Source organism: Coffea arabica, chromosome 10c, assembly GCF_036785885.1.
Source record: "Coffea arabica cultivar ET-39 chromosome 10c, Coffea Arabica ET-39 HiFi, whole genome shotgun sequence".
Lineage (NCBI taxonomy): Eukaryota > Viridiplantae > Streptophyta > Magnoliopsida > Gentianales > Rubiaceae > Coffea > Coffea arabica.
The window spans coordinates 45,971,856-45,989,706 of NC_092329.1; the positions used below are offsets into that span (position 1 = coordinate 45,971,856).

Consider the following 17,851-nt stretch of genomic DNA (forward strand, 5'->3'; position numbering starts at 1 on the left):
ATATAGTTTTGGGACTTAATATTTCAATTGATGATGAAGATTGAAAATATGTTTTGTTCTGGAATTTTCAGATGCGATTATATAATTTCTTACCAATGAATTGTCTATTAATTAACTTTTTGTACTACTAGAAAATGTAGGTAACGTAAATATGTTTATGCATTTTTATATAAAAATACAAAAACAAAGAAAAATCTCAACTAGCAAGCCTAACCTATCTTTTTTCCTTTTAACCTATCCAAACAAAAATTGTGATTTACCAGATATAGGTATTTAGGTTCTATGCATTGATATTTGCATGCTTTCTATCATTGAATGGTTACCTAAAATGTATCAAAGTGATAAAAAAGTTGTACAAAAGCAAGGTTTTTTTACATTAAAAAATGATCTTATAGTTCCACATGCTAAAGCAATTTCATGTAAGACCCTGTTGAATATATTGTTCATCAATTATTAGGCTGATTAGAAGCATTTCTTTTCATTTTTTTTATAATAATACTTTTAATCCTTATCTTTAAAATTCAGGCTTCTAGAGACTATTAAATTGAGAAATGTAATTCCATTGTGTAATTATACTTCTCCTAGATCTAAAGGTAATGTTTATCACGGTTCTTCTATTCAAATTCCTTGTATAAATATTTTGTTATATTTGTCCACTTGTGATTTTGTGACATGCAATGAAGAATCTTTGGAATTCGTATTATGAGAATTTAGAAACAAGTTTGATAGAATTATTATTTTTTCAAGTGAATTAAATGTTGCTTAGGAAGATTATGAAATTTTTTTTTGGGAATTAATTGGTCTTTATGGATGTTTTGAAGTCACAAAATATTGTTCCTCTGTTCTTATGATCAATCTTGATACTTGCCATCTCGTTTGATCATTTGGCAGTTTACAGATTTTCTTGAATCAAAATTGTTTTCCTAATTTGAGTTCTTTTCACTTTTGTAGATGCCTTCATGCAAACTTCTTATTGTTTAAAGAAATATTGAAATTGTTTATGATGCATCAATTTGTTTCATATTATCTATCTCTTACGAGAGCCACTAAACAAATTTTATCCTTCGAAGCATATGCATTGTTGATTAATCAATCTTGAACAGCATAAATCCATTTCTAGGATCTAAAGCAGTACTCAAAACAAGTAATTCCATGGTATGATCATTAAACCTGCTATATAACTCTTGCAATCCACTCGATGACTAATTCATATATATATATATATATATATATATATATATATATCAACTCTCATAATATAAACTAAAATTGTAAAAATTTAGGGGGACCAATTTTATTTTACACACATATTTACATATTATGAATTAAAATTTTCAAAACTTAGGAGGGGCCATGGCCCCCCTCTGCCCCTTGGTTCCATCATTGTTGATGGCAATCATGTTGTCTTTTAGCACAGATGACTGGAAAGCAAAGTATCATACAAATTAAAGGTAACAAATAAAGACAAATATTATTAAAAGAAATGAAAAGATTAAATATCATTCTAAAATAGGTGTTAAGAAGAAAAAAGAATTGAATGAACTGTTTGTCAATAAAGAAAAATGGTAATTCATAATATCAGTTTTGATTACTTTCTTTTGGTTAATCTTTTTCCGACAATATTATGGGTAAAAGTAAGACAATATTTAGTACGATCAAACACATGTAACGCACGTGCACTTTACTAGTTACTCATATATGGGTGACTATAATTTGATCAAATCACAAGATTTGTTTAGTAATTTAGTCAAATCTCAAGAGCGGCAAATATAATTAACCCTTATCTTTAACGTTCCTACCCCACTACTATATTTCGCACCAGAGCATCAACAATTGAGTAATTAAATAAGGAAAATCAATTATTTTGATGGTCAGACCACCGAGATATGGATATTTTTGTTAAGTGTTATCTTTTTTTCTACATTATTAAAATTTTCCTTTTTCTTGTGTTAACTATACCATATACATACATACATACATACATAGTCACGTATCTGTAATTCAAAATGACTGCTTAAGGAAAAGAACGTACAAAGGAAAATTACATTATTGGCTAACCAAATCTGGAACACTTTTTAACTTTTGTCTTTAGCTATACCAGAAACAATACTTAAATTGAACTCTTTTCTCGCCAACATGGTTAAAGGTTCGAATCTATGCACCTTTTGACTCGCAATTTCCATCCTTGTTCAAAAGTCCCAAAGCTTAATCCTTTAAAGAAGCCTTTGTGCATCACAGTCTTCATATATACTTTGCTTTGTTAAAAAGCAATGAAGACGCGGCAGGGCAACCTTCATTTTCTATGTAGACGGTCTATATAACAAAGCAAGAATTACTTGCGATGTCTCCCAAAAGGCATTCTTTTCGTCACATGCCAATACGCCAAATACGTGCAAGTTTGCTTCTATCCATACAAGCAAACAAGTTTCGTGCATATATTTTTCATCCAATAAACAACAGATTAAGAGACAAATTTAGGGACAAATCTACCATTTCAAATTTCGAGCCTTCAAGAAAAATATGTCATTGAGTCCTCCAGGTGGAACAGACAATGGTAGGAGAAACGATCAATTATATTGGTGTTACCAGTGTCATCAAGGAGTCAGGGTTGCCTCCGATAATCCATCTGACATCGTCTGTCCTCAATGTTTCGGCCAAGTTCTTGTTGAAATAGACATGGCCAGGCCTGTTCATGATTTCACTGCATTTGATCCCTCCCCAGAAGCTCGATGGGTCGAAGTACTCTCAATAATGTTCCATCCTCTACTTAGAACCCGAAATGTTAGATTCCGGGAGAGAGAGAACAGATTCCCTGATGGAGAACTTGTCAATATTCCAAGACAGAGAGATCGTGGCAGTCGAGGCTGGTTTTGGCAGAGAAGGCGTGGTGGGGTATTGCGTGATAATGAGAATGATGATTGGGGACGTGAGAGTGGCATCCTAGCCCGACCTCGAACCTTGTTTATTATCAGGCCAGTAGGGCCTTCCCCAACTCGACAGGATCATGGAGAAGAAGCTGGATTATTCCCCACAGGAATTGATGCAAGAAACTATTTCCTCGGTCCAGGACTTGAACAACTGATTGAACAACTGACTCAAAACGATCGCCCTGGCCCTCCACCACTGCCTGACTCAGTGATTGATTCGATTCCAACGGTAAAACTAACATCATCCCATTTGATCAATGAGTCAGAATGCCCTGTTTGCAAGGAGAAGTTCGATATTGGTGATGAAGCCAGAGAGCTGCCCTGCAACCATATTTACCATTCTGATTGCATTGTACCTTGGTTAAGGCTTCATAATTCTTGTCCAGTTTGCCGGCATGGGCTGCCTGTGCCGAGTGATCAGAGCAGACTTGCAGAAAATGATCAAGAGTCTGAGGCTCATGACTCTCCTAATGGAAGAGGAACCAGCAGGAGCCAGCGATGCCTGAGGTTGAGGCAGCAGTTGGCTTCAATTTGGCCCTTCCGATCAATACATCGAAACATTCATCGACAAAACGATGAAAGTAGTTCGTCACAAGGAGGTCAGCATTGAACAGTTAAGCTTTATCTTCAAGCCATGCATGTTTAGATTTCATTGTTATCTAAAGAGGTCATCATTGAACCACTTGGCAAAGAAGACAAGAAATGCAAATACCTTCCATCACAGTAGCCTACACTGGCCATGGAATCCCTTCTTTTGTGAATCGGACAAGTACAAAGTCAAGCTTGACCAATAGATGCAGGCAACAATTTCAACAAATAATTGCACACATTGAAATCTTTGTGTGTTCATTAACAAATAGGAAGTGCACAATCATTCTTAAATATGTAGACATGAATGAATAAATAAAATGTACACCTGAGATTTAAGTGGATATCTAGTTTTTCAGCCATTGATTTTTTACATTTTTCTTTTCGCGCTGTATATTTTATGAACCAATGATTAGTTCTATCCATAATCCACTTCGCTTAACCTCTCTTTCCCTTTTACTACAACTTTTTGACTAGGTTCCAACTAATCTTTCTACTGTTGTGATCTTCTACCTTAACCAAATGAAAAAAAAAAAAAAAAAAATTGTAACAGAGTAGAACTTTTACCTGGACACCAAAAAAAAAAAAATCATTGAGTTCCTCGTACTACTTTTTTGTTTTCTAGGAAGTCCTGTTCTTCATTACTTTAACCAATTGGTAAGTTTAACACGTTCACTCCTAGAAAATGTGACACTTTTGTCAGCTTTTCTACAATAATTTGAAGGTTTCCTTGGAGTTCTAGTTCACCGCTTTCGCCTAATTGCTTTGCACAATAGAACCCAAATAGTTTTGGGTACGTTCGGTTTTTGGGCATGACTTGAGTGCATATGTGTTTGATGATGGCCTAATGATCATGGGCTAAGATTTTGGGCAAGCTTTGATGAAGATTATTGTCTTTTAAGGTCCAATTAAGCAATTACAGTGCACGCCCAGTATTTCTTGTAAGCTCAACCATTTTGAAGCCTACTCCATGTCCACCCAAAATCATTTGAGCCTAAAAATGATTAAACACTGGTCAAATTTGACAACGTTTACTATGATCAACTCCAGCCCAAATGGCATATGTAGTGACAAACAAAAAGGCTTGCTTTTTTTTTTTTGGTGGTTATTCATTGAATCATTGTCTATGTTTTTTTTTTCCAAAATATTTTAGTGGTCTAATAAAAGAAAATCAAACAAAAAAGGAAAAAGCTATTTTGTGAAAGTTTATGAAGCATGATGACAAAATGATAATCTTTTAAAGGCCAATGGTTAATAATGCTTTTTAGTCTTAGAAAGAGTGTTTGATTTTGACCATGATAATAAAAGAGCATTGAAAACCCATATTCCCATAATTCTTACTCTTTTGAGCGCATTCTCATGATATTGTCAGGTTTTCTTTTTGTTGTGAGAGACATCCTCTCATACAAGGGGAGGTTTGGCCCAGAAATTTACTGCATGTTTTATTAATGGGAAACAAAATTTTTGAAATAGGAAAATATTAATAGCACTTCACTTTTTGTTAATCATACTCTCATCATTTGTTTTATCAGATAGTCTAATACATAAAAACTATATGATAAAAATAATAGTGAGAGTATGATTAACAAAAAGTGAATGCGATTAACATTTTCCTTCATTAATTTAGTTAATCTTGACAACTGATTCTATCAACTTGTTTCAGGAGCAGCTCAGTCATGGCGCCACTCTTGCTACATTCTTTAGATCAAATGCCAGTTGATTTTTATCCTCTTGGTGTTTACCTTGAAACATGGGTTCTTCTTTCTACTCCACTATTATTATTGAAATAAAGAAAAGGGAAAGAAACAAATCTCTATGATTTTCCTACGGGACTTAATTAATACGAGGATCGTACTCCATAATGATTAATGTTTATTTGAGTGACAAATTGCGTGCAGTATTGACTACTTGAGCTGGTAAGGATGTTAACTTGGCTCGAGTACTGCAAGGTGGAACCAGATTACTTGAAAAAAAACTTCTCACTTGAAATGCTATATGGGAATATTATTTAGGAAAAATTGTTCAAACTATCCTTTTATTCATCAAATGAAATTTTTTCATTCTTCACTTTTAAAATGATAACTTTACATGTTTGATAAATTCAAATTAGCAAATTTTGATCTCAATCTAAGTTTTCAATCATTTTTTAGTCTAAAATCATTACTTGACCCACATGCAGTAATTTTTTTATCCACAAAAATGTCATCTCTCACCTTTTTAATGGCAAAAAATGAATATAGATTGAGTCAAATCTCACTTTTTTGGGAAAAAATGAATATAATTTGGATCAAACAAAACTTTTTTATGGGTAAAAATAAATATGGATCTGGTCACTTGTGTAACTATAAATGAAAACCAAACTTTTTTTTCCTAAAACAATGACCATGTGTAGGTTATCTAATGAATTCAGGGTAAAAGTGATAAAAAAAACTAGATTGAAATTAAATTTTATTGACTCGATATTGTAAGAAATGTAAAATTATCATTTTAAAAGTAATGGATGAAAAAATTCGTTTAATTTAATGAAACTGAAAAGTTTTCCCTATTATTTATCAGTCATTCTGGGCATACCCGTTACCCATATGCCATGTTCTTAAATAGGACATTTTCCATTCTGGGCATAATCAAGTGACCCCATTTTACTCATATTGACATAGAAATATGGCTTGACCCTTTCTTTCCTTTCTTGTTCTTTATTGGATGGTCAGAAAAGTATAAATGTATCTACTTTTCAGTTAGTAGCTATGGATCTACATAATCATTAGGCATTGGTCTGATAGTTAGATTGAGCCCTCTAAAACTCTCCCGTACACTAGATCGGTCGGATGTTTAAACCCTATCTCATGCGTCACACAAGAAGTATACAAGCCTACTTAGACTTTCCCCTCCTTCTAAAGTAGGAGGTTAGATAGTTGTTATTGTTGACAAAAAAAAGGAAAAAAAATATGGATCCTACATTTATTTTGTTATTTATTTATTTATTTTCCCAAAAACATTGAACGTTGCTAATGGTATATATAAAGTCCACTGTTCTTCAGTGGTTCAGCAGAAAGACATGAGATAATTGAATTCCTGCATTAATTTCCCGATTTCCGACAACGTCTCATATATTCATATCTAACGTAATATAAAAGGATTCTAGTAACATGACAGATGTGAGAATTTTGAAAGTTGCATAGAAATATAATAACCACTGAACCCACCAAGTCTCTTTTGCGCTATAGATCGAGAGTTCAAATCTCACTTGTACTGAAAAAAATTTAAATATAATGTCAGAATATTCATTTGATCCAGTTCAATTTGTATATCAAAAAGCAAAGAAATATAATAACGATAATTTGAGGAAAAAAAAGCAAAGAAATAGAGTAACGATAATTTGAGAAAAAATTAGTAGCTAAGACTGACAAACAGAGCCCATCACATCCCTATTTTCTAAGTTTAACATGATAAACTAACGCAGAAAATAGGAGATTAGATGGTAGAAGAACACAATAATTGCATTCAAACATGCAGAACTATGTGTATAGTTATCTGATCACATGTTTCGGTAACAATCACCACTCTCGACCTTCAACCATTATAATCATTGAGACAATTGAATTTTGCGTCCTTAAATGGTAGCAGAAAAAAAAAAAAAAAAAAAGAAAGTGAGCAATGTGATGATAATTCAACTCCGAGTCCATACCGTAGCCCATAATAAAAAACGAGAACATAAACTGCTACGAAATCATAGTCCAACCAAGACCAAGTACGGTTGCAAGTTCAACACCACTTCATTAATTAGCGTTCAGATTGACCAATTCTTTCAAGGGATAATTCCAGAAACCTCCCCTGACGTTTTTGATAATTGCAGAGATCTCCCCTCAAGTTTATTAAATTACACCTACTTCCCTTACTTTTACTGTATATAACAATATAGGCTCAAAAGGCTATATTTTTTCTCAAAAATCCTAAACTACACTTTTTGTACAAAAATTATTTTGCCAATTGCTTTCTTCCATATTTCAACAAAATCCACTATACTAACAAACTAACCTAACAAAGAGTCTAATTCCAAATTCTAAACCTGTGACGCCCCGAAAGAAGAAGGGTTTTCATTCTATATAGATGAACGTGTGATTGTGTATATCAAGTGTAATTGTGTGAGATTATATTTATCTATATATATCTTTGTTGGAAGAGTGGAGGAGCGCAACGTTTGAACTTAGAAAGCAAAACTTTTGGTGGAAAGGTTTTGGACCAAATCCGGCTGCAAATCTGACCAGTTCTTGGCCGGATTGCTTGAGGGTTTTGAAAAACATTTGGGCAGTGCCACTGCCTTGAATCCGGCCGGATTGTGACGTCATCTCCTGCAGTCAACTTTGACTGACTGCTTTTTCTTCCTTCTCATCTTGTTTTTGGCTGAAATATCTTAACTTTTTGCTCCTTGCTTAGCCGGCTGTTTGGGAAAGAAAGAAGAGAGAAAAGTTCTTTATTTTCTAGTTTTATTTTCTTGTCCAAATCTTGAGATTTCACCGATGGTTTTGGAAACTACTCCATACAAGTGTGTACTAAGGAGGTTCAAAGGTTGGTGGAGTGTTTTGGATGGGGAAGCTCTAAGTCATCATCTTTCTTGAAGATTTAAGGTATCTTGCTTGGAAAATTCCCTCCTTGTTCTAATAATGGCATATTAGTGGTTAAATATGTTGTTTTGTGGGTGATTTCATGATTTTAAGTAGAGTTGGACCAATTTCTAATTTATTGGAAAATTTTCTGATTTTATATGATTATGGTATATTGGTCATGGAATGATAGCTCGTTGTGATGTAAAATGGAGCTTGTATACGATGGATACGATTGTTTGCTGAAAATTTCTGGTTTGTGCAGAAATTCCGATTTTAGGGTTTAATTTGGGGGTTTTCTTATGGTTGACTCTTAAGCTTCTAATTGGCTTTAATTTAAGGGTATTGTGGCCCTAATTGGATGTGTTTTATTGTTTACGAACCGTATGTGCAATTATGGTTGGTAAGATGTAATTTCATGTTGTTATTGTAGGATGGAAATAAAGAATTTAAGGGGAAATGCTGTCCGATCTTTGAGAGTATTTGGTTGCTTTGAATTTGAGTTGAAGGGCTTGAGTTCGATCAATGAAATTGTTTATAATGGAAGAGCATTATGAGCCGTGGTTGGTGAGTGATCCCAAAACTGTTCCAAAGTTACTTTTGAACGTTTTCTTACATTGTTTACTCAATTATTCGATTGCATATCATGTGTGCTTGCATGTGAGTTCATGACATGATTTGGCTTCAATAAGTTCTTGGGAAGTCTTGTGCTTAGAACCAACGTCTCCACCACTGTTTACTGTTCATCTGGAGCACCAATGGCTCCCTATCACTGTTTCACTGTTAATTGATCGATTTGAGCGTTGGACGTCTAAGTACCATGATTTCACTGGCTCATGAGAGCAATAAAAGTACATTTGATTACTGATTCATGACATCGTTGAAATGAACTATTGTGAAACTGATTGGATTACTGATTTTATTGGTTACTCGCTGAGCTTCTAACTCACCCCAAAACTATTTTATTCCCCTCCACAGGGCTCGAGGTGAAGGAAGCATTTGTATTAAAGTTCTCCGTATGAATGGTTGGATGACCTCCTGTACAGTTTGAGTTTTAGTTTTATATTGTATAATATTTGAGACTGCGATTGTACTTATACTTGTACTTATGTGAGAATTGAGTACCTTTGTCTTATTCGAAAAATTAGTATTGCTTGTATCTCTTGAGGTTTTAGTTTGTAGTGTATGTAAATTTGTGGAATTTTTGATGTATATTTAAGATTTATATTGTAATTTAATTGAGAACTGTAGTGAACGACCGAATCCCGGCGAGAGTTTGGCAGGCTGTCCGTCGAACCCTTTGGTTCGCCTTAGAGGGAGGTGGGGCTGTCACAGTTGGTATCAGAACTTAGGCTTCAGATCTCCGTAGTGTATCCTAGGCTTAAAGTCTAGGATGCCGGACTGTGGGTCTGGTTTGAAATGTAAGTGATTTCTTGTAGGGATCAAAAGTCAGACAAGTAGGTGTTGTTTGACTCTTAGTGCTTGCTTGAAAATGCTTGTTTGACTTTTGCGGGATATCTTGATTTGATTAGTGTAAGTGGGAATGTCGAGAACGACATTCTTTTAAGTGGGGGAGTTTGTGACGCCCCGAAAGAAGAAGGGTTTTCATTCTATATAGATGAACGTGTGATTGTGTATATCAAGTGTAATTGCGTGAGATTATATATATCTATATATATCTTTGTTGGAAGAGTGGAGGAGCGCAACGTTTGAACTTGGAAAGCAAAACTTTTGGTGGAAAGGTTCTGGACCGAATCCGACCTCAAATCCGGCCAGTTCTTGGCCGGATTGCTTGAGGGTTTTGAAAAAACATTTGGTCAGCCACTGCCTTGAATCCGGCCGAAAATCCAGCCAGATTCAAGCCGGATTGTGACGTCACCTCCGGCAGTCAACTTTGACTGGCTGCTTTTTCTTCCTTCTTATCTTATTTTTGGCTGAAATATCTTCACTTTTTGCTCCTTGTTTGGCTGGCTGTTTGGGAGAGAAAGAAGAGAGAAAAGTTCTTCATTTTCTAGTTTTATTTTCTTGTCCAAATCTTGAGATTTCACTGATGGTTTTGGAAACTACTCCATACAAGGAGGTTTAAAGATGTTGATGGAGTGTTTTGGAAGGGGAAGCTCTAAGTCATCATCTTTCTTAAGGATTTGAGGTATCTTGCTTGGAAAATTCCCTGCTTGTTCTAATAATGGCATATTAGTGGTTTATAGTGGTTAAATATGTTGTTTTGTGGATGATTTTCTTATTTTAAGTAGAGTTGGACCAATTTCTGATTTATTGAGAAATTTTTTAATTTTATATGATTATGGTATGTTGGTCATGGAATGATAGCTCGTTATAGTGTAAAATAGAGCTTGTATACGATGGATACGATTGTTTGCCGAAAATTTCTCGTTTGTGCGGAAATTCCGGTTTTAGGGTTTAATTTGGGGGTTTTCTTATGGTTGACTCTTAAGCTTCTAATTGGCTTTGATTGAAGGGTATTGTGACCCTAATTGGATGTGTTTTATTGTTTACAAACCGTATGTACAATTATGGTTGGTAAGATGTAATTTGATGTTGTTATTGCAGGATGGAAATAAAGAATTTAAGGGGAAATACTGTCCGATCTTTGAGAGTGTTTGGTTGCTTTGAATTTGAGTTGAAGGGCTTGAGTTTGATCCATGAAATTATTTATAATGGAAAAGGATTATGAGCCATGGTTGGTGAGTGATCCCAAAACTGTTCCAAAGTTACTTTTGAACGTTTTCTTGCATTGTTTACTCGATTACTCGATTGCATATCATGTGTGCTTGCATGTGAGTTCATGACATGATTTGGTTTCAATGAGTTCTTGGGAAGTCTTGTGCTTAGAACCATCACCTCCACCACTGTTTACTGTTCATCTGGAGCACCAATGGCTCATTATCACTGTTTCACTGTTAACTGATCAATTTGAGCGTTGGACGTCTAAGTACCATGATTTCACTGGCTCACGAGAGCAATAAAAGTACATTTGATTATTGATTCATGACATCATTGAAATGAACTATTGTGAAACTGATTAGATTACTGATTTTACTGGTTACTCGCTGAGCTTCTAGCTCACCCCAAAACTATTTTATTCCTCTCCACAGGACTTGAGGTGAAGGAAGCATTTGTATTAAAGTTCTCCATGTGAATGGTTGGATGATCTCCTGTACAGTTGGAGTTTTAGTTTTATCTTGTGTAATATTTGAAACTGCGATTGTACTTGTACTTGTACTTATGTGAGAACTGAGTACTTTTGTCTTATTCGGAAAATTAGTATTGCTTGTATCTCTTGAGGTTTTAGTTTGTAGTGTATGTAAATTTGTGGAACATTTGATATATATTTGAGATTTATATTGTAATTTAATTGAGGACTGTAGTGAACAATTGAATGCCGGTGAGAGTTGGACAGACGGTCCGCTGAACCCTTTAATTCGCCTTACGGGAAGGTGGGGCTGTCACAAAACCCAAGTAGTTCCATCATCATAGTTTTAAAATTGCTTCTCCCAAAACACGCATTCAATTCTGAAGATTCATTCCATTTTTCAAAAATATTCTCACCATATAGTTCCATGGAATGGTCAGACTCACAATCAACTGTCCTTATGTTTGCATAATCTTCAACATATGATGCCATGGTTTGGTTCCATATAAGCAGCTTAACTCCTACTACATGTGCCATATTATGGCCTTGAAAAAAATCTTTGGGGGAGATTTAGGCATGGATGGGATTAATTAAGCTTAAGAGAATGAAAGACGTCATTATGACTATAGAGATTTTCAAGAAATTCATTTGCCAAAAACCAAAATTCCATTTACAATTAATCACACCCAAACTTCAAATCAAATGCCCACACCTTCTCAAAACAAAATAATCTAACTTACCGTTAAATCTCCAAACATGTTCATGTCTTAAATACAGAGAAGAAACTCTATTTCCATAACGAAACCACAACCAACAATTGTCAAGCATAAAAAGAAATACAAATGTACTTATTAATATCTTAAAAAATTTTTTGGATGGATGATACATATATTAGCAAATTTACCAATTTCAATCACTCTTCTCTTTTGGCCAATGATTGTATTATTTGTTCCATTATGATTATGTGCCTCTTTATCTCCTTTTAATTTGACCATGAAATCAGATTTTACTTCAAACATCAAATCTAATCGCTCAACTAAACTTGTGATTTGGCAATTCCAAAGAGAAGAAAGTAGGAATAGGAATATATAATAGAGTTTGAAGGATCACTTGCAATGGTTGGTAGTAATTTAAAAGCGAGTTATAGGAGGAAGGGGTTGATGGATGTAAATGAAGTGATAGTAAGTGAGAAATAATCATCGTTGGTTGTAACTTGTAAACAGGATAGTCGAAGAGGTCATGTTTCTTTTTCTTTATTTTAATCTCATTTCATTATACTATGAATTATTTGTTAAATGAAGGTCATTATAGTCATTTTATTGTAATAAGGGAGGTCAGTGTAAATTGTAAAAATTGAGGAGAGTCGAGTGAAATTGTCATAAACCTTAGGGGAGGTTTGTGAAATTATCCCTTCTTTCAATTCTAATACTATTTTAGTCTTGCAATCAAATTAAGTAGTAAAAGACTTTATGCTTTCAAAGAATTCATGACAAGGTTTTCTCAAAAAAAAAAAAAAAAAGAATTCATGACAAGGTAATCCTAAGAGATTGACACCATGGCCAGAGCCATGTTACGGTCAGGATGGGCAACTACACACTTTGAACTATTAAAAAACTAGAAATTTGACTAGTAAAATTTTGGAATTTTTTTAAAGTTTGTCTTATATTTGCATTTCCTTAAATTTTCAAAACTCCCTTTAACCTCTATATTGCCTCACTAATTTTTCTTAAATACCTTCACTTACCTTTGTCCTACTGAAAATTTCAACACCACCATAACAAATAGACTCTATATGAAGATCATTTAATTTAGCTTCAATGACAACCTAATATTATTTTGTCTGCATTCTTCATAAAATTGCATTTGTCAAAGAAATTGCACGCTCTAATATCTAGGTCTTGGCTCCGCTACTACATGACTGATAGCCCTCAGGCCCCTATCCTTTCTTTAAGAATTAGGGGTCTCCCTTGAACAGAGACCATTATGAGTACTTTTTCTCTTTTTCTTTTTTTTTTCAAAACGGCAACGACCATTATGAGTACTTGGATTCATCAATTCGGCATAATTCTGCATTTGTTTTGAGGAAAATTGGCTAAAGTGCCACAATTTTTTCTTACAATGGCATAATGATTCCTTTAGTTAAATTGAAGAAATTTTACTTCCATAATTCAACTTGAATTATTCACGCAGAAAATTAATTAAAAAAGTCTAATATTGTTAAATGCAATTTTTTTTGTATTTTTCGAGGACAGCATCAAATTAAAAATCCTTGCCTTTTCATTCTAACCAAGTACTCCTCCATAATTTAAACGTAGTTTTGTCAGCCAAAAATATTTTCAAACCGTTTGAGGATTAAATTGCTTCGTTCTCAAAGTTAGAGTACAAACGAGATTTCCATAATAGGCATTTCACATTTCATCACTTTTTAGCCATAAACTTTTCTACCTTTTTTGTTTCTTTTTGAGTGCTGGTTGCATAGGTGTGTCCAAAACTTGAAATCAAACAAACCTATTTTCCTCCTTTTTGGTGAGAAAAAGGCATATAGAAACAAGTACTTCCAATTTTTTTAGTATACCAAAAAAAAAAAAAAATGGGGGAGAACAATTTAAATGAATATTTGAATTGCGTACATTGACCTTTAAGAACAGAGGACGCAGCACACGTTACAGAGTTTTGTAGTATTATATATAATTAATTCAATATATGAGACAACTAACATGGGAAAGAGGAAGTTTTCCAATTTTCTCTTATTTCTAGTCTACATTCTTTGGTGAATTCACCTGATCTCCTAGTAAATTCCAAATTACACTAATAACAAATGAATTTTGGTCACTGTCAGTTATGTCTTCATGAAATAGACTGAAGATCATCCAACGAATGATAAAAAAAAGAAGCAAATCAATTAATTTCTTGATGAATTTCCCAATTTCTTCTTCAGCAGAAGCTCCACAGATTGATATCACCTTCTTCATAGACATCTTCAATCATCATCATAGGATCAAAGAATACACCATTAACCATATCCGTGTACTTTGGTGAATCAAAGGTGTACCACTGGCCAGCAGCAGCATTCATGGTCATAGGCATTACTGCTTCATCCAAAAGATTTGCAGGTGGTAGTGATACTGATGCAGATATATCTTCTTCTTCAATGATATAAGGAGGATGATCAGGTGGTGAAGATGACAGCGAAGGCGTCGGCGATGAGGCTGATTCTGAGGCTGAGTATGATGATGTAGAGGGCTGAGATGGTGAGTCTGGTGATTCAGGGTCGGTTGCAGTGGCCGTTGTGGTGGTGGAAACTGTTGCGGCTGCAGCGGCCGCTACCCTTTGGATGGACTTAGGGGACATGACTAGGCTTTCAGGGAAGCGTAGGGAATATGAGGAGATTGGGAAGTTGAGATTGGCTGAGGAGCCTTTGAGGCATAAAAGTGCAGCATCATAGGCTCTTGCGGCTGCTTCTGCAGTAGAGTAAGAGCCTAACCAGATTCTTGTTTTCTGATTTGGTGCTCTAATCTCTGAAACCCACGATCCCCAGCTTCTCATCCTCACACCCTTGTACTTCTTCTTGCAAGATGACTTGGATTTTGATGATGAAGATGAAGATGATGATGATGATGATGAAGGGATTGGCTTGGTTGGCTTGGCTGGTTCTGATTGGATCTTGTGCTCAGTCTTCACCATTTTTCAAGAATGTAATCAAAAGAATTAATGCTAGATTGATCAATGAAGAGTAAGCAAAGGTTACTCAATGCTAGATTGATTGATCAGCGAGAATGAATAGGGGAAGAAAAAAAATCAAGAATCAATATGAATTTTTTGTGCTTTGTGAGTGCAGTTTTCTTTTCTTGGCTGATGTTGCTTTTGTGTTGTGTGTCTGAAAAGGAAAATGTGGTGAGGAAGTGATGATGAAGGAAAGGAAGATGTAAAAGTGTATTTATAGAGGAAGGTTTGGTCTTTGAAATGAAGTGAGCAGATACCTTTAGTCAAGAAATAGTAATGTCAACATGCAGGATGTAACATCAAATGGGTGCCAGATATTTCCCAGTTTTCAATTGAATAGAAAATTTTTTGTTTCAGTCTCTTACCTGATTCAGAAAATGACCAATTTGTCCTAACCTTAGTCATGAGCCGCAACTAGCAAGCAGTATTGATGTGTAGTTCTTCTAGGGTAGTCTGAATTGACTGGCTTCAATGCTCTTTCCTCTTGCTTCTTGATTGTGTACGAAAATACAATTGGGAAACAGGATGTAACTAGAAGGTATTTGTATTAAAATTGCTATCCATATCAATAGCTAAAAACGTTTTCCCAAAAAAAAAAAAAAGGAAAATCAATAGCTGAAGCTTATTTCTTTGAGGCTATATCTTGTAATTGATTATCAGAATGAAGTTTACATCATTTAATAGCTTTTATTTGTGTTGAACATTGAAAATTTTTATAAGAGTCAACGTTAAATAGTGCCAATTAATTACAGTCTACATATTTATGAAGATTGATGGTAATTGGGAAAATAATGAGATGATTGAAGAAGCAATACTGATTTTGACTTTTTTTTTTTTGGACATTTTAACAAAGTTTTTTTTAGCTATCCACATAAAGTGCCTGAGTCCAGAAACTTTTTTTGAAGGAAGATTTCTCCTCCTCTCATTACTTTCGCGTACAATTTGGTAGTCAAATGTGCTTCGAGGGATACAGTTAGATTTGGAAAGGTCATACACAGATGTTATTTCCAAAGCAGAAAATGACTTTCAACGCTATTTGTTTTCCAGCGCCTAAACCTTGTAGAACTTACCGTGATGTTTCCAGAACAACCGCAGTAAATTAGTACAAATTCGACAATAGCTCGGGTCATTGATTATTACACATGTTACCATTACGTATGAATTATTCTTTAGTTTGTTGATGTATTTATTATTATTTTTTGTTCTATTTTATACGTCATGGTCAAGTTTATACATGGTTTAAGCAAAAAAAAATTTGATTAAAATGAGTTGGAAGGAGTATAAAGTTTGTGCCCAATTTCTTCAAAAAAAAAATTTTTTTGTGCCTAATACACTATTACTTAATAATCACTTTTAGTATTTTCATGTATGCACCAAATTCTGTAATATGGTACAACAATCTCTTTTATTTTTTTAGCAATAGTCGTATACAGGGAAGGGATGCTATTCAGATATTTTATCCATTAAATTATCTCCTGCGACAATCATACATAAGTATGTATTAATAAAAAAAAAAAAAAACATGCTTCATTTACCAAAGAACAAATGAAGAAAATGGATAAAAGAAAAAACCTATTTGTGCATGCTTGGGCACTCTTTGTTCACTCAATTCACCAGATCAGCAAATTGGTGGCAAAATAATACTAACTAATATTAAGATTTTTTTGACTTAGAAAACAAGTCATTACCAAGAAAGTGACACCAAAAACTTTAAAGAAACCACTATACGAAATGGACAAGTCATTAAGATTTTAGTATAGAGTTTTAGATGGGCAACCGAGTCATTTGGCCACATGGGCTTCAAGAAAGTTTAGCTTGAAACAACATGTTTTGGAGTTTACCTTTGCCTATCAATCTTGTTTTAATACAAATAATTAAAACAGCGCAATAATGCATCCAAGAGACTGGAAAGACAGATAGAGAAACATAGGATTCTGTTCTGAGCAGCTTCGCGGATTTTGCAGGTTAGGGAGAAAATAATTAAGTAGAAGAGATGCTTCTCATGCATATTGCCTTGATTTGGCAGTTTTTGAGGTTTTTCTTTTGTGTTTCCAAAATGGTAACCTAAGATAGCTCTTGACATGTAATCTACCTTATTATCATAAACAAATGTTCCTTCATACCTCTTGTTTTGTGTTAGTTCGATATTGAGTTCCAGAAAAAAAAAAGTTGGAACTGAAAAGAAATGCTGGAATTCGCTAAGATTTTTATACTATACCACATGTGGGCATCATCTTCGTCTACTAATTAAGGTTGAAACTTTATGCATTAAAAATTCTGAATTCTTAACGCCGTGGTCTTTTGGCTTCTTAAATTCGATTCCTCATCTGTTGAAAAAAAATTAAAAAAAAAAACACATAAACACAAAATCGAGGACGCGCAAGGATCAGAGTACCGAAGTGCTAAAATTGGCTTTACAGACAATACAGCTAATGCTTCTCTGTCTCGCAGCCTCAGAAAAACGCGTAAAAGACCTCATTCGTGCATATGGCCCTATATTTCCTTATCTGAATCCCTTTCTTTCTTTTCCCTTTCGCTTTCAAAAATCTCAGACAAACAGAGCAAAGATTAATTAAGTTATAGAGTCGTATGCATCAGAACCGTATCATTCATGGGATTGGGAGGGACAATCAAAGCCTACTTAGGCTTACGTTTGGAGGGCTTGACTTTTTGAATATTGGATTTGCTTAAGGTTTTTTTGAGTCATTCGAGATGATTCTCATGTGATAGTACGGTACAACTAGTTTTTACTACTATGGAGAATCCAGCAGTTCACCACCCCAGATAAATTGTTATAATAGTCAATCAACTTTTTTAAAACCACTGAAGTGGCGACTCAAAAGTCAAAATCACCAATCTTT

The 17,851-nt window shown here is 34.4% G+C and overlaps 2 protein-coding genes across 2 annotated transcripts; one reads left to right on the plus strand and one right to left on the minus strand.

The window, feature by feature from the left end:
* The first annotated feature begins 2,157 nt into the window (after positions 1-2,157).
* On the plus strand, positions 2,158-5,352 carry LOC113714317 (E3 ubiquitin-protein ligase RZF1-like). Its single transcript, XM_027238104.2, has 2 exons — positions 2,158-3,526; positions 5,179-5,352. The coding sequence occupies exons 1-2, from the start codon at positions 2,521-2,523 to the stop codon at positions 5,217-5,219; spliced, it is 1,047 nt and encodes a 348-aa protein (XP_027093905.1). The 5' UTR covers positions 2,158-2,520; the 3' UTR covers positions 5,220-5,352.
* An 8,633-nt stretch (positions 5,353-13,985) lies between these two features.
* LOC113713745 (ethylene-responsive transcription factor ERF012-like) lies at positions 13,986-15,191 on the minus strand. The gene has a single exon (XM_027237534.2). It carries the CDS (start codon positions 14,949-14,951, stop codon positions 14,202-14,204), a length of 750 nt encoding a protein of 249 aa, XP_027093335.1. The 5' UTR covers positions 14,952-15,191; the 3' UTR covers positions 13,986-14,201.
* Between the last annotated feature and the right edge of the window lie 2,660 nt (positions 15,192-17,851).

What these genes read in the sequence shown, in the direction of transcription:
- LOC113714317 (XM_027238104.2), top strand. Translation starts at nt 2,521, where the DNA reads ATGTCATTGAGTCCTCCAGGTGGAACAGACAATGGTAGGAGAAACGAT. An exon ending in AAGTAGTTCGTCACAAGGAG is followed by an intron (nt 3,527 to 5,178) that starts GTCAGCATTGAA and finishes AACTTGTTTCAG; the next exon opens with GAGCAGCTCAGTCATGGCGC.
- LOC113713745 (XM_027237534.2), bottom strand. Translation starts at nt 14,951, where the DNA reads ATGGTGAAGACTGAGCACAAGATCCAATCAGAACCAGCCAAGCCAACC.